Raw genomic sequence first — 17,054 nt, 5'->3', positions numbered from 1 at the left:
GGTGAAGACATCGTTTATCTCTGAGCACTAGGCAGGCAATAATTGTGCCGCCCACCTCTTTATGATTCACGGTGTTGCGTTAAGACACTGAATGACCAGAAGCAGTCGATAAACCGTTTTGTAAGACCCAGACACGGGTGTTGCAGTTGATACAGCGACGTTTAATAAGCGGCCAGCAATTAGGTGTGTCAGCCATTATTATGCCTGCAGCAGGTGGCCATTGTTTCGCCAGTAGATGACGAACTCGGATAATTGCGAGCGGCCAGGTGCTTCAGCATGGGTTTCCATAGAAACAGCTCAACTGTCTTCCTTTGTCTTCAGGACATCGCAAGGAATTCCTGTTTAATCGTAGGAACCAAATTTAAAGTTCTGACAGTTTCTAGCCGCATATAACTATTCGCACATTCTTTTGAAAACAAGTACATACGCATTGCGTCATCATTTTCAGAGCTTCACCGCGATTCTGTCAACTGACTCTTCTTGCTGGAGGACTGGGGCTCGATCCCCTAATTTTCGTGATTTACAAAGTGAGTGCAGAATTTTTTTGTCCTGTCTTTTACGCTCACCCAGCTCCTTTCAGGTTGAAAGTAATGTTACAATTACGTAATATCTTTTCTTGGTATTAGGTCTGATACCTCCTCTCGGTCACAAAGTAGAATTACTACAGAGCGTTTCATTGGGTTATTCCATTGAAACACACTGTAGCCTACAAGCAGACGTATAATAATTGCTGGAATAGCATGTCCGGCTTGTAGGCTTAACTTTACAAGAATTTTTAACTTTCGTTATATTAGATTCCGGTTGGAAATACTTATATTTATGATGATGACATCTATGGCAATTTATGAAAAATATCACAACGTGTCGCTAGCATGGTGCGTATGATCAGAATACGAAAAGATGAACACGTGGATGGCTCGACAGAAAATGTTCTGCTTTATTCACTGATAAAAATGAAATTTGTGAAGTGTATAAAAGTTGTAGCGAAAATGGTGGGCAAAACTTCAGGTATCAATTCCTCATATGTAGAGAAGAAAAAAATATATATATGAACATGGTTCCGGAAATGCCTAATTGCCGCACTATAGGATCATTGTGCACTACAAAACTTTGGTATTAGTTGATTAATGTTTCAGTCTGTGTACATTTGTTTACAGAAACTGTTCAAAATGTTCACCTCCTGCCTGAATACAGGCCGTAGTTTGTCGCATTGACGTCCGGACTTGCTCCCAAATTCCTGGCGTAGCATGTGTTGCACAAGTTACCTGGTTGAGGTTTTTTTCCGGGGTTTTCCCTCAACCCAATTTGAGCAAATGTTGGGTAACTTTAGGTGCTGGACCCCGGACTCATTTCACCGGCATTATCACCTTCATCTCATTCAGACGCTAAATAACCAAAGATGTTGATAAAACGTCGTAAAATAACCCACGAAAAAAAAAACATGTGTTGTCCGACTGTTGTTCAGTTCGCGGCGGAGAGTTTCCACATTGTTCATAGGAGTCGAATACACAAGCGACTTCAAATGCCCCCACAAATAGAAGTCCAGTGGATTGAGATCTGGTGATCGTGAAGGCCAAGCAGTTCCACCTCGCCCTATCCATCGGCCACGGAATGTTGCATTAAGATGTCTACGTACATCCAGACTGAAATGTGTGCGAATTGAGCAACACTGTCGGATAATACGTGCTACACCAGGAATTTGGGAGCAGGTCCGGACGTCAATGCGACGAACTGCGGCGTATATTCAGGCAGGAGATGGACATTTTAAACAATTCCTGTAAACAAATGCATACAAACTGAAACATTAATCAACTAATACCTAAGTTTGTGTAGTGCACAATCATCCTCATAACCCCTATAGCTCGGCAACCAGGCATTTCCTGACCCATGTTCATAATATAATCTTTTTTTCTTCTCTACGTATGAGGAATCCATATCTGAAGTTTGGCCCACTATTTTCGTTACACCCTGTATAACGTGCATTTAGGCTGTACATGAATTTAACCTTAGATGATACGACGATATTTCTACCTATGTGAACATCCTTCAAGGGGATACGCAGTTACAAGAAAAGAGCAGTGTTCTTTCCATTCGTTGAAGACGTGATAAGAGAAAGGTGTCCGAGGAAACCGTAGAATGAATTCGCAAGACCTTAGCAAGAAGTCTGAAGAAGTCAATTCGTTTTGAACCACTCGCTTGTCCTCTACGCTCTCCAGGTCTTACCCCTCTGGATATTTTGCTGTGAGGTTTGTGAAGGACCAAATGTATCGGACACCTGTGGAGAACTTGAAGGATTTGTAATGCAATATTCTGCAGGCTATCGATAACGTAACACCGAAAATTTGACTTAATACCTGGTTGGAGATGAAGTAGCAGAGGTTGGACATCTGCTGTGCCACTGAGGGTGCACACATCGAACTTCTTTGAGTGTGACACAAAATTCATTAGTTTCTATACCACAAAACACAAGATTTGACATTGAATTGTGGCAACTTTTAAAATTCTGTTGAGACGTCCACATCGCCATGTTGTCGCTTTCTGATCATGATCACTACGCCAGAGCCACGGTGTGATACTTTTCTTAAATTGCCGCAAATATCATAAATACAAGGATTTCCTACCGTAATCTAATACAGCGAAAATTATTGGTGTTTTATTGGTAAATATACAACCCAGACATGCTGTATTTTGTTATACAGAAGTGGAGATGAATTGAAGATGTTGCAGGTGATATTGTCATGGCTCTGACATCCGAACTAGTCGGTTTTCTTGGTGGAATTATTGGTTTAGATATACGGAATTTATATCTTTTTTTGATACAATTTTAGCCTGCTTAGTCGTTAGAATTTTACTCTTAAAACAGTTGAAGGGCTTATATCAGACTGGAAGAGTTTTTGAGCGGCACTGTACCGCTGAAGTGTTCAGAGGGATTGTGACGGATCGGTGCACTTGGAAATTGTTTCCATGTCTGCGTAGTGAGTCAAGGACAGAGCATGACAGCGGCACAAAAGAAAGCAATAACAGGTGCGGGGTCAGCCACCCCCACCTGCTGACCTCCGCTTTAATCATCAAATTACATGGCACCAAAGTTCGATTCTCTACACGTTCTCTCATATATGTAGTGCATAGAGTCAGTGTGTGACACGTTCCCCAGTATCTCTTGGTACTCTTCATGCTTGCTTTGTTCTTACTCCGTTACCGTTACGTCATCATTACCAGAGCGAGGTTTTGTGGCGATTTTGTTATTTTCGTGAAAAATAGTTAAAATATTGTACTAATAGTTTAAAATTTGATAGTAATTTCGTGGATTTATTATTTTTATTTTACTTGATTATTTAACGACGCTGTATCAACTACTAGACTCTTTAACGTCGATGGATTTGGTGCTAGCGAGTTAGTATTTGGTGAGATAAGGCCGAGAATTCACCATAGATTACTTGACCTCGGAAAACCTCGGAAAAAATCAAACCTGGTAGTCAGCCAAAGCGGGAATCGAACCCACGCCTTTGCCCTGTAGGCCTAATGTCAGTCTTAATTAGCAATAATCTTAATACGGCATTGTATTTGCAACGTTCATGGCAAAATAAAGTTAATAATAATGATAATAATAAATAATAATAATACCCTTTGTAACTCAGTCTTATTGCTACTTAACTCAACTTTATATAAAAATTGAATTTAGAAAGAAAATTGTGTGAAAAATACTCAATCTCACACTTACTTTCATTCTTCAAACATCAGCATACAACGCGTGGCAACATTTTGGTCCTTCATATTTCCTGTCACCTGTACATTTATTTTTACTTTACCCCCACCTCATCTGAGTTGTATTAAAAAGGAAAAGTTTATGAAAATGCAGAAATCAATTATCGTATAGGCCATTGATAATTCCATTCCTACCAATACACTTTCAGCTAACAATTTCAAAACTAATGTGTTTCTTAAATAAATTAAATATTTAGAGAGATTTAATAACACCCAGCCGTCAATGACCCCGTAGGCCATTAATGAGAATAATATAATTCCAGATTATCACACATTCCCAAGTAATTTGTCTCCATATTCTTTTGTAGTTACCTTCTTCAAAGCTAATAGGCCTATGCGTATTATTTAAAATAATTTTAAATGCCCTTTTTATATGTCTTGATTATACACTTTTAACACATTTTATCACTTACAGTTAGTTATAACAAGAACTTTCATGTGTGAAGATGAAAACTAAATTGTAAATTACATAGTTGACTGGTTTCGGCTTCGTGTTAGCCATCTTCAGAACTAGTGAAGAAGCAAAGACCTCACTAGTTCTGACGATTGCTGACACTAGTCAGCTAGAAAATTTACGGCCTTTTTTTCGTTCGTTTTTGTCGTATAAATGAAGATCTTTTACGAAAATTTGCCTTCAAATAACTGCCATAAATTACTCACATTTGTGATAAAACATTCAATTCATCTCTCAGTCAGATTTCTCGATCACCGCTAATGAAAAAAAAAAACCGGTCCTGACCATTGTCGTGTTAAAATAAACCAAATAATTATGTCTACATCGACATAATTTTATAAGAAACAGTTCGTGCTGAGGATACTTGTTGCTATTAAACAAGGAGCCGTGGTGATATAAAATAGAATTCGCATACTGCCGTGTATCCCTGGCACAGGAAGTCTGCCCTATTAATTTCTCATTATAATAATATGAAGTATTGCGATTCTGTCGAACTCTGCAGTTTCGAGGTTATCACAGACATGCACGCTTTCATCACCTCTGATTCAGATGAAGTCGTTTCCGGTATGTCATCTGTCTATGTACTGTAGCTACAGCTTTTAACGTAAAATGATTCTGCGCTTGACATTCGAGATCACGTCATACTTTCCTTTAATACGGTATCGTCATTAATTACAGTAGGCCTTGGATGAGTAAAATTATTGCTTGTTTAAAACAAAGTAGTTTCGAATCCAGCCAGCCGTGATAAAACATGTAGCAGTAGCAGCAATAGCAGCAGCAGTTTTATTTTGCCTGACAGAGTTGTAGTCATAAGGCCTTCTCTTCCACTCAGTTGGGTTTAAATCATGTAGGCTATAGGAAATATACAGATCCTAGAACACATAAACAAAATACAAAACAATACAGAAGTAGACACCTAAGAGATTACATAAAATAAAGTGGACTGTTACATCTCTCAAGATCGGTTACATAAGATAATATAAGTGGGATATAACATGGAAATTGCTGGAGATAGTCATATATCAAAACACTAATAGACGCATGGGATACATAATGAGAATATAAACAAATTGAAATGAACTATACACTCTATATATATACTTACTTACTGGCTTTTAAGGAACCCGCAGGTTCATTTCCGCCATCACATAAGCCCGCCATTGGTTCCTATCCTGAGCAAAATTAATCCATTCTCTATCATCATATCCCAACTCCCTCAAATCCATTTTAATATTATCTTCCCATCTACGTCTCGGCCTCCCTAAAGGTCTTTTTCCCTCCGGCCTCCCAACTAACACTCTATATGCATTTCTGGATTCGCCCATACGTGCTACATGCCCTGCCCATCTCATACGTCTGGATTTAATGTTCCTAATTATGTCAGGTGAAGAATACAATGCATGCAGTTCTGTGTTGTGTAACTTTCTCCATTCTCCTGTAACTTCATCTCTCTTAGCCCCAAATATTTTCCTAAGCACCTTATTCTGAAACACCCTTAATCTCTGTTCCTCTCTCAAAGTGAGAGTCCAAGTTTCACAACCATACAGAACAACCGGTAATGTAACTGTTTTATAAATTCTAACTTTCAGATTTTTCGACAGCAGACTGGATGATAAAAGTTTCTCAACCGAATAATAACAGGCATTTCCCATATTTATTCTATGTTTAATTTCCTCCCGAGTATCATTTATATTTGTTACTGTTGCTCCCACTCGTGGCTACTTCCGTCATTGACTTCTAGCAGAATGTGGTGCCCACAAGTGGCGAGGTAACACGTTAAAGTACAGAGTGTCCAACATGCCCGACTGTCCAACAGACCCTAGTTTACCCTTTATATATAAATTTAAGAGAGCAGTGTATTATAATAAATGAGTGAAATAATTTTAGTTTTACCCTGAGATGTACAGAAATTTGATCTGAACAAATGTAACATTTTAAATTTCCTTTCCAGAATGAAAAGTTACATTTGTTCGGGTCAAAGGTGATAAAAAATTTAGAAATGCAACTGCATCAAGAACTCATAAACGACTATGTAGAAATAATGTTTTCCGTAACAAGAAATGAAATAAATTGTGTATGAAGGCAGTATTACATATTACTATATTAGTCCAATGAACGAAATATGTCATCATCATCTTCATCGTAAGTAGCAGCATTATGTTGTGATTTTCAATTTCTATCAAGCAGCAGTTGCTGCTATAGGCCACTAGTAGTTATTTTAAGAGGCATAGGACGTTGGTATCTGAATTTTCTCATGATGAAATTGACTGCAGCCTTCAAAACAATTGGTTTTAGGTATACTTAATGTTTTCTCCATGATAAGCCCTTGGTTGGTTCACCGTTACTCGCCAACATCCATATATATGATCAGAAAACTAGAAAAGCCGTTTGGCGGATATTCATTCAATTACCATAATCTACAGCTTGACTCATTTCCTGCAAGTTGTAAATATTTTAATAAACCAGTTCGCGAGTGTTGCAGGCTATCTCTTTGTTTTCTTTTCGGTCCGCCTCCCCGTGTGCATTGCCAGGAGGCCTTGAGACATTCCACCACCGAATTAATGCGGGCCTGCCACCCATGCCAGCTTGACAGATCTCGCCTGATTTAATGCGAATGAGGGCCGATTGACTGACGCATGTCTCTTCGCGTTTGTTTCAGATATACCGACTCAGGTGCCGCCTCTTACCCCTGGCACCAACAAGAAGATGACAGAGGCGCTCAAGGCGTCTTTCGCCTCGTGGGAGAAGGAACAGTTGCGGCTCAACATTGTCAAAGGTAAGGTTACAGAGGTTCCTTTACTTACTGTATCTAGGAAGTTTATTAAAGGAATTTTTCAATAGGTATTTCAAATTTTATATAACTTGCTACGCAGTCTTGAGAATTCGGAAACTTACTTTTTATAGAAAAAATTATAACTTTTTAATGTAAGCATTTAGTTGTTATAAATAGGCCTACCTGGAAAACCCAAATTGCATCGACAAAATTTAAACCTCGCTTAAGTCCTCATACACCGCTGAAATTCATTCTTTTAAACTAACATTTCCTAGCCACTCTTTTTTAAATTTCTGAACGAATGACACTTTATGTTTTCCCATGATAAAAGTTACCGAAATCACAACAGAAGCGCTATCACAGCAACTATTCTTTAAAAGAAAGATTACTGTAGCCAAATGTTACTGCAATTGCAGAATAGCTGCAACTGTTCACTGGCCACCCGCTATCATTGCATACAAACAACCTTCAATTTATTTTTCCTTTCTTGATTTTGGATAATTCAAGAGAAGCGCAGAACTAAGTAATCGAACATTTTTCAAACTGAGGTACTGTTGCCAATTGTTGTTGTGACTTATTTACTGGAATTCTCTCCAGAGTTGCCATATTTCTGACTTCGAAAACAGAGGTATAAAACAACACTACACAAGAATCCCCGATTCAGTGGGAAGCCATCGAAGTTGGCAACACTGATGACGAAGGTACACGAAATAGCGAAATTCTGTATATTTAAATATAGCCTGTCATAACAATGGTTCCCCCACCAAATAGTCTACTCCTTCACGGATGTAAATATGTATTCTGGTTATCTATACGAGTTATCTTGTGAAATTAACGCAGAAAATAGAGCCGAAAGTGTTTCTTCTTCTTCTGTACAAGTCTAAAATGTACTGTAAGAATTAATACAAGTTTCTGGCTATAAATAATTTTAAAGTCGGTAAGACCACCTGGTATAGAGCATTATTGAAAACCTTAGTAAATAACTTTTGTTCGTTTCGGAGATTTTCAAAATAGAATATTATTTTGCAATCTCCCATTCTATGGTTAAAAAAAGGCATATGATTCCGCAGTAGGCTACTGTTCGGTACTGCAAAAGCAAGTAATATCTCAAAAATTCTCGGTATGAAATCACTAATAACTGTATTTATTTTGAATACCCGACTGATTTTCGTAGACAGTATTACAAGCGATTCATAGCATTGTATGTTAATAGATATGTCTAATGAATTTATGAATATCTTCTGAATGACAGTTCAAGGGAATGAACTACAGACAGGAATATCATTAGTGACCTAAGAAAGAACTGAATTGTAACTACACGCTTGGAACGCGTTACGAGAAATAAACATTCACGACAGCTGAAATTGAAATAGACGATTTGTCTTCATAATATAATATTTGTACACAACGCGCAACATTTTTGCTTATTTGAAGTGCAACTATAATAAGCAGCTAGGTAAGACTCCAGGTTTTAAGTGTAATATGTCTTATAGTTATTAGCGAAATTCTACTGTACACAAAATTCCCAATTCTCTGTTTTGTACCCAACATTTTGTTATCCAAGTTTAATGCGCTTTGTTTAGGTAATTTGACTTCAAGCACAGTTTTACAGTTCGTATGGTCAGTAGACTTCTAGGCTACCGGACTCAGTGGTTTCAATTAATCTTTAATATATGGACGTTTCTGAGAGCTTGAGTTTTTAGTTTATACCTTGCTTTGCAAACCAGACGGTGTTTTTAATTTTAGCAGTTTACCACGGCGGAAACAGTAATGGACTTGCTGCTAGCTATACAAGCTTAAACCTGTTGAAAAGTATCGCGCAGGGCACACTTTGCCCTGTTCACACTTCGGTAATTAAATTAAGCCAATTTGTTAATGCTGTAAGTTATAAATTTGCGCTATGTGTTAAACATTCAACTGTTTTGATCGATAAGTTACGGTTGCTATGATACTCTTTGCTTATGTAAGAATTCACAAGCGAGTGCGAGTGATATGCAACTACTCTCTGATAACTGTGTGATGAGAAGATCTTCCGTTCATAAGTAAGTGATTTTTCATCGAGTGTAATATTTTTGTTGAGTTTATTAATACACGTTTTAAATGCGAGATCGTTTCGCGACTATTGACATCCTTGTTGTTACAATTAACTGCTCCCATCTGTCGGCACGTCTGCAAACCATGTACTGTCAGTAAGAATTTATATCTTGCGAAACATTATCTGTAATTTGTTATGTAAATCGGAACAAATCCGGGATTTATTTATTTATTTATTTATTTATTCTGCTAGTAATTGTAACATAAAATATAATATATACAGAAATACTTTAGCTCGCCCCTGAAAGAGTAGAACTCGTGCTCAGTGGCGGATTCCTGAATTGAAATTAAGAAGTATATAATACAATTTGTCTTATGTCTACTATGCAATTAGAATATATAAATTTACAATTTTTCAATTTTTATAAAATCGATACATAACTTTTTTAATTTAATACTAGAACTATTAGAATTGAGAAGAAAATCCATTATTTCAATTATTATATGCATCATACCAGCTTTTTCCACCAAAAAGTAAAACTATTCATCTGCATAAGAATAATGAACACCATTGTATTGTTGTAAGTCAATTTTTAATAAGTCATTAATATATATTGAAAATAAAATAGGGCCTAGAACTGTGCCTTGGGGAACACCTATAATAATAATTGAAGGTTCACTTGAATAATTTACCTTTTTAAGTACTAATTAGATATGTCTAATTAGATTCCTAGTTATTTTATAACTAGATTCCAAGTTATTTTATTACTATATTCCTAATTACTTTATTACTAGATTCCTAGATATTTTATAACTAGATTCCTAGTTATTTTATAACTATAACTAGATTTATAGATATATTATAACTAGATCCCTTGTTATTTTATAGTTAGATCCCTAGATTTTTATAAATATCTTAATCATTTTGTAACTAGATACCTTGATATTTTGTTAATAGTTTCCTTATTAATTTATAACTAGATTCCTAGTTATTTTGTAACCAGATTCTTACGTATTTTGTAACTAGTTTCCTAAGTATTTTGTAACTAGATTACTACATTTTTATAACTAGATTCCCACTTATTTCATAACTAGATTCCTACGTATTTTATAACTACCTGTAGATTCCTAGTTATTTTATGATCGATGAAACCACTAAAATCCCAATCAGATTTGCCGGCACCGAGATTTGAACCCGAGATCTCCCGAATGCAATCACTGAGCCAATCTCCGCCGTAACGTAATATTGTTCAGATAGAAAATTTATGAAACTTTTTGACACATGTTCTAGAAAATTAAAGTTCTTTCTAGATTTTTTAACCGTGGCATAATGTTTATCTACGAGGGTACACTATAATGAAAGCATACACCAGGTTTAGGTGTAACAACCTTGAACAGCAATTATTCAGACACTATAGGAGATAGCCGGTACAGCCCCATGTGTAAGTGAAAGAATAAATAAAAAGCTTTCTGTCTAGGCCTATGCATTTTTTTGTACTTTCATTATTACATTCTTTATTACCCTCTTAACAAAGACATGCAACAGTTTTATATAATTTGAACACATTAAGGAGCCTTTAGCTTACAGACTTTGAGAGATACAGTATATACATATTGCGAGTAAATGCATAATAAAGCACGGACGCTCAGAATCTACTGTCAGAGTTTAGTTACCTATAATAGTTTTCGGGTTTTTGGCCCAAGAATTGGTAATTATCTTGGAATGATATTCAATGTGACGTAACCAAGCTATGAAATGGCTACTCGAAGCAAACAAGCATTAGGCTGCTAGAATGTATGCGAGAATATCGAGGGTCATGAGGCAGAGCGACGTTGTATTTCCCAATATCTTCACAAAATTTGACAATGTGAGCAGTTAATTTCAGATAAAATATCTGTCGGAGAGAGTCGATTTAAAAGCAGGGATCAGGCCATGACAGATTGAGTTAATACAATAAGCCTACTCCTTTTTTTATAGAAATCAATCAGTGAAGTTCATGAATAAGTGTAATTACTGTAGCGATGTGGGGCTAATCGTGTAATGTACAGTAATTCTTTTAACTTTTTTTTCAAATCGAACGCAGAAAATTGGAGTGAGACAAGTGACCAGCAGGCTTGGCGCCCACATAGACACCTCCTCTCAAATCCAATTTCCCTTCTAATGACGCGTTTTTGCATACTTTTTAATTGTTTCTCCTTCTATTTCCCGATTTATTCATTCACTAATATTAATTAAATTATTCATTTATTCATTTGTGTAATGTATAAATATAATTAAACCCAATTTCCCTTCTAATGACGCGTTTTTGCATACTTTTTAATCGTTTCACCTTCTATTTCCCGATTTATTCATTCACTAATATTAATTAAATTATTCATTTATCATTCGTGCCTAATGAATAAATAAATATAATTAAAATAAAAGTGGTTCATTCTATTTAAATTTTAATCGAAATTGTTATCCAACGTTAACTTGCAAACTGCGGGTGGATTCCTGTCGTTTTCTCACTTTCAAACATATTACCTCCTCCCAAATGCTCCATTTTCGTGCACCTTACCATAGATTCAGACTATTGATGTGACAGACAATGCACAATTCTCGTTGATGTTTTTTTGTTTTGGAATGGTTTCCCAATTATTTCTTCTTTGCTTAATTGTCATAGAGATGGTGCGTCTCTGGTTACTTCCCACGATATAATTAAAATTCAACGCCTGATATGTATGCTCTGAGGTGCGACAGTTGTGCTAGAGAAGTTGCCGCCACTTGGCGGCGCGATTACATTGATATTTTTCTGGCAATACAGCAACCTGCAAGCTCCCGGTAGCTGTAGATGTAGAATTTGTCTTCATACTTAACCAACCAAAGATGAAACGAAGTTCGACCATACTCAACTACAGAGCCATCATAATATCGTTAGGGTGGCAGTGATGGTAATTATGGATGTTAAGATTTCGGTAATGGTTGTTTTGTTGTTGACTGTGATTGTTGATAGTAATACTGTAATAATAATAATAATAATAATAATAATAATAATAATAATAAATATAATATAATTTATTCAGCTCTTTTAAACACAGTTTAAAATTATACAATTTATAATTAGCTTAGTCCCGAAAAACTCAAAACTTGTGCTCGGAAGTGTTCTTGGAAACGTAGAATTAAAATTATATACACTAGCACATTAAAATCATATATAAATGCAAAATAGCGTACAGTCTTAGAAGAAAGTTTTGTCGCTCAGATATTTTAGGCAGGGCGCATGATCAGAGGAAGAGCTACCTGGTTCACAAGAGAACGACTAGTTGAGTTAATAAAATTAGTTTTGTTTCGTTGTATGTCTGATCATGCGCACTGTCTCCTTTCTGGGACTCATGAAGTATCTGTGCGACAAAACTTATTTCTAAGACTGTACATTACAAAATGAAATAAAATTAATTATAACATAAGAATGAGGAAATATTATTCGTAATTTTTTTTTTACTTGGTTAGACTATTTAATGACGATGTATCAACTACTGGGTTATTTAGCGTCGATGGGATTGGTGATAGTGAGGTGGTATTTGGCGAGATGAGACCGAGGATTCGCCATAGATAACCTGACATTCGCCTTGCAGTTTGGCAAAACCTAAAAAATACATCCAGATAATCGGCCCAAGCGGGAATCGAACCCACGCCTGAGCGAATCTCCAGATCGGCGGGCAAGCGCCTTAGCCGACTGAGCTACGGCTGTGGCTCACTCCTTTTTTAAACCAAAAATCGTTCATTAATGCTAGGTGAGGGTAATTATGCGTCGATGGGATTGGTGATAGTGAGATGGTATATGGCGAGATGAGACCGAGGATTCGCCATAAATTACCTGACATTCGCCTTGCAGTTTGGCAAAACCTAAAAAACTCATCCAGATAATCGGCCCAAGCGGGAATCGAACTCACGCCTGAGCGCATCTCCAGATCGGTGGGCAAGCGCCTTAGCCGACTGAGCTACGGCTGTGGCTCACTCCTTTTTTAAACCCAAAATTGTTCATTAATGCTAGGTGAGTAATTATGCGTCGATGGGATTGGTGATAGTGAGATGGTATTTGGCGAGATGAGACCGAGAATTCGCCATAGATTACCGACATTCGTCTTACACTTTGGCAAAACCTAAAAAAAAACCAACCAGGTAATCGGCCCAAGCGGGAATTGAATCCACGCCCGAGCGCATTTCCAGATCTGCTGACAAGCGCCTTAGCCGACTGAGCTACGCTGGTCGCTCACTCCTTTTTTAAATCCAAAATCGTTCATTAATGCTAGGTGAGGGTAATTATTAATAAAATAATTATTGTATAGTCTTGGGCTGGAATTAGAGCCATGTCTCAGAAAGTGAAAGTGGTTATTGTGGTTTCGATGTAGACCTATCTATAAGTTAATTACCGACTTTGTATACCCTACCATACCATAGTATCATACACCAATGCAAGATGTTAGACTTACTGTATGGGACTTGGCTGTGCTATAACACCCGTGTACATCTCGCTGGATTGTACTTAATAGTCCCAAAGAACCCACTTCAAGAATTAAGGCTGTATTTCAGCACATTGAGTTGTGAACGCCTGTCGGTCAGCGTGGCCCAGGTCCAAGTAGTAGACATCCTGTTTCCGACACGGCACACTGCAAACAGTAAAAATACCGTCAGACAGATCACACATGGTCCCCAGTAGCTTTCAACTGTTTTTCCTAGTTGCGCTTACATAGTTCCAGGTTTACATGTCTGCATGACTCCTATACTGTCTACAAAAAAAACAGAAGAGTTGGTATTAATATTACTGTATTGTCATTATTACTACTGTCATTATTATTTATGACTAGGGGCGGTGTTGATGACCTAAAAATCTACTTAAAATGATCAATAAAATGTCTTTAAAATAATGGAAAAATTACATAAAATTAAAACAAAATGACATTTAAATATTATTCACCTCAGGCCTACTCGCACCACAACTTCTTAAAAAATAGTCACCTTGTTTCAATGACTGCCCTGCAAATGTCGAAGAAGGAGGCAACTTCCTGGAACTTGACTAAGATAAAGGAAAAGAACATGCAACAAAATGAAAGTTTTAAGAGTAAACTATAGATTTTAATCAGGTTTAACAATGTGTCTCAATGAGGGGTGGTCCATGTCAGTGCCTTCATTCTCCGTCTCCTCCTCCTTGTGCTCTTCACTTTTGTTACCAGACCTTCCAGATCGGGGAGTGTAAATGATAAAACAAATTGTGGGCGCAGCGTGCATTCATGTAATCTTTGTGTTAAAAATAGTTTGTACTATAATACATCCCTTCCGAACCATATTGGGGACACAACGTCCTATTGTCCAGGAAACGGTGTAAAATTTCCCCCTTTCCAAACAAATTCTAAAGACACCCTCGTACCAACAAAAGAACAGTAGCGGTCAAAGCCCTCACTTAAACTAAGATGTTGTCAAGCATTTTATATTAGGCCTACTTCTGTTGTGTGAGATGTAGCCTTCTGTGAAATGAGAGATGGACTTTAGAGTTTGTTCCAAACTATAAAACTCAAACTTCACTGTTATTCACTTATTCATTAGATAATCATCTACTTAATTATAAGTAATTATAATTACTAGTAGGACCTACTATTGATCTGTTTGCTTAGAAAAAGATTTAACAGGCCTATATGTAAAGAAGGAAGTAAAAGCATTCAGAATGTCTAAAAGTTCTTCAAAATATTAAAAATGATCAAAAAATTCCGGAAAAAAAAAATAAAAATGATCTATTAGTTCAAAAACGTAATAAAAATGCAATACAAGAAACTTTGCGTTGATATTAACATAGAAAGGATTTATATATTAATAGGAGTCGTCCTAATGTGAAACATAAGAAGATGACTTTTCATCAACATCCGCCCCCTATCTATGACAAATCACAAGTTCAGGTAACTTTATTTTGCGGTATATATGCCAGGTTTGTAGTTTGTAGAATATGACATGTATTCTGGTTTACAAATTGAAGTGGTTCACATTATCTCGCCACTGAAATTACATAAATCTACAACGTTTCTTTTGAAATAAATGTAATTATAATTAGCCTATTGGGTAGTGGTTATATTGCAACTTTCCAGTGACCTCCTGTAACCAATCCCTTGCGGCCGTTCATTGGCCAAGAGTAAAATAAATGCTTTTCTCAGTGTGCTTCCTTCGAAGTTGTGCTTGATTGTCATTGGACGGAGAGCTAATGCAGACCAATTAAAGGTAAAAGTAACCGTATACGCGCTACGTGCATTCCCACACTTTCTTGACCTCGGCACTAGAAGGAGGTGACGTGGTCGGAAAACACTCGGTACTGAATTTCTAGGAGTCTGAGTGGACATCAAACCCATTCCATAACGTGCGTCAAGTTGGAAAACACTTCCACTGAATTTAATCCTAATCTTCGCTGTATGCCTCACTACCCAATCACAATAGTTTCACTTTTTTTTGGTCAAGAATCCTAACCTAACCCTCGCAAAACTTTTTCGAAATTGCACAGAGGAAAGTTAAAGTCAGCAGTTAAATTAATTACGGGGAATAGACTTACGAATCATCTTCAAAAAACGAGTCTCTTTCAAGAAGATTCCATCTGTAGATTTCGTACCCAGCAGTACGAAACTCTGATCCCAGAAAAGAGGAAAATTCAACTATTTGGAGCTCCTCTGTTGGACAGCTGAAGATCATCTGGACCTCTCTAAGGATACAGTGCCTGAATATAAGAGTTCATAAACGCTTAACAAAACTTTTATAGCTACTATTGCTATTACAATACAATTACATTACTACTATTACATTAGGCCTACCATTACGTCCGCCGAGTTAGCTGCGTGGTAGTATGTCTGCCTCCAGACTAACCGGCCCGGGTTCAATTCCCGGCGGGATCAGAAATGTTCTTGTAAAATTTCTACCTCGGGACTAGGAGAGATGGCGATGCACAACTTCTAATGCACCCAAATCTCTCTGCAGTGCATATAACACTGTTGATAGTGGTTCGTCCGTCGGATGGGGACGTTAAGCCTGGCGGCCCCCTTAGTGCTATTCGACAGGAGTAGGCTACGTGCCGGCACCGGGTTTTCCCTTCTCCCTTCCTCACATTCATTATCATCCTCACCCATTCCCTACACTACACTTAACATACACTCACCCTAGTACACCACATAACTCTTCACAGATACACATCACGGATAACGTGGCTCGCCGAAGTGGTGTGCAATTTGAAAATGTGTCACATTCTGCCATCTATCCGCAGTATGCGGAACCCTTATCACGCAAAGTGAATTGGGTAGGCATTAGATACACACACATTACTATTACTACAACTGAATTATTGCTACAAGTGCCACAACTATCTCTTGCGGTGAGTGCACCGCTGTGGAGTAGGCCTAGCTGTTAGCATGTCTGACTATGAAACACATGAATTTAAGAGATTAAACAAAATTGCAACATCTGAAAGTGAATTCAGACGAAACTCTGGGCGAATTAATAGTCTATTCTTTAGCCAACAGAAAAATTTCCTTTTTTATTTTTTATCAGATCTATTATTGTTGTTGTTGTTGTTATTATTATTATTATTATTATTATTATTATTATTATTATTATTATTATTATTATTATTTTAATTTTTCTCATCTTTTGCTATTTTTGGTGAAAATGCGCCTAAATTAGTAATCTCTTATTCTTTTCTTATTTTATGAAGCAATGTCATATTGTGATGTCATCTTACTTGTTTAACACGTCAGCAATTGACAGTCAGTTGACAAGCTTGTCAAAAAAAATTTAAGAAACAAAATGTATTGAACTTGTCACTCATCTTTGAGTTTCTTATGAATTTGATATTAGTCAAAGACGTCGTTTTAAGAAAGAAGCTGCAGGAGTAACAAGTTCTTTGTCGTAATACACTGCTTAATCTTGATGTAAAATTGAAACGAGAAGTATACAAGACAGAAAGCGTAGGTCGAAGCGACATGTTTTTTACCACAGGAAACTCAAAACTACGCAACACT

At 36.9% G+C, this 17,054-nt stretch overlaps 1 protein-coding gene across 7 annotated transcripts in view; it reads left to right on the top strand.

Moving 5' to 3' along the window:
- The window catches only part of pnt (ETS transcription factor pointed), an 835,053-nt gene that overhangs the window by 615,568 nt on the left and 202,431 nt on the right, over nt 1–17,054 (top strand). For all 7 annotated transcript variants that reach the window (XM_069825637.1, XM_069825636.1, XM_069825634.1 and 4 more), the window contains one exon: nt 6,879–6,995. In XM_069825637.1, the coding sequence (XP_069681738.1) occupies nt 6,879–6,995 (117 nt within the window). The remainder of the gene's footprint in view (nt 1–6,878; nt 6,996–17,054) is intronic.

Source organism: Periplaneta americana, chromosome 5 (assembly GCF_040183065.1).
Source record: "Periplaneta americana isolate PAMFEO1 chromosome 5, P.americana_PAMFEO1_priV1, whole genome shotgun sequence".
NCBI classification, from domain to species: domain Eukaryota; kingdom Metazoa; phylum Arthropoda; class Insecta; order Blattodea; family Blattidae; genus Periplaneta; species Periplaneta americana.
Note: the sequence above shows the minus strand (reverse complement) of the source record. Positions and strands in the feature narration are given on the sequence as shown.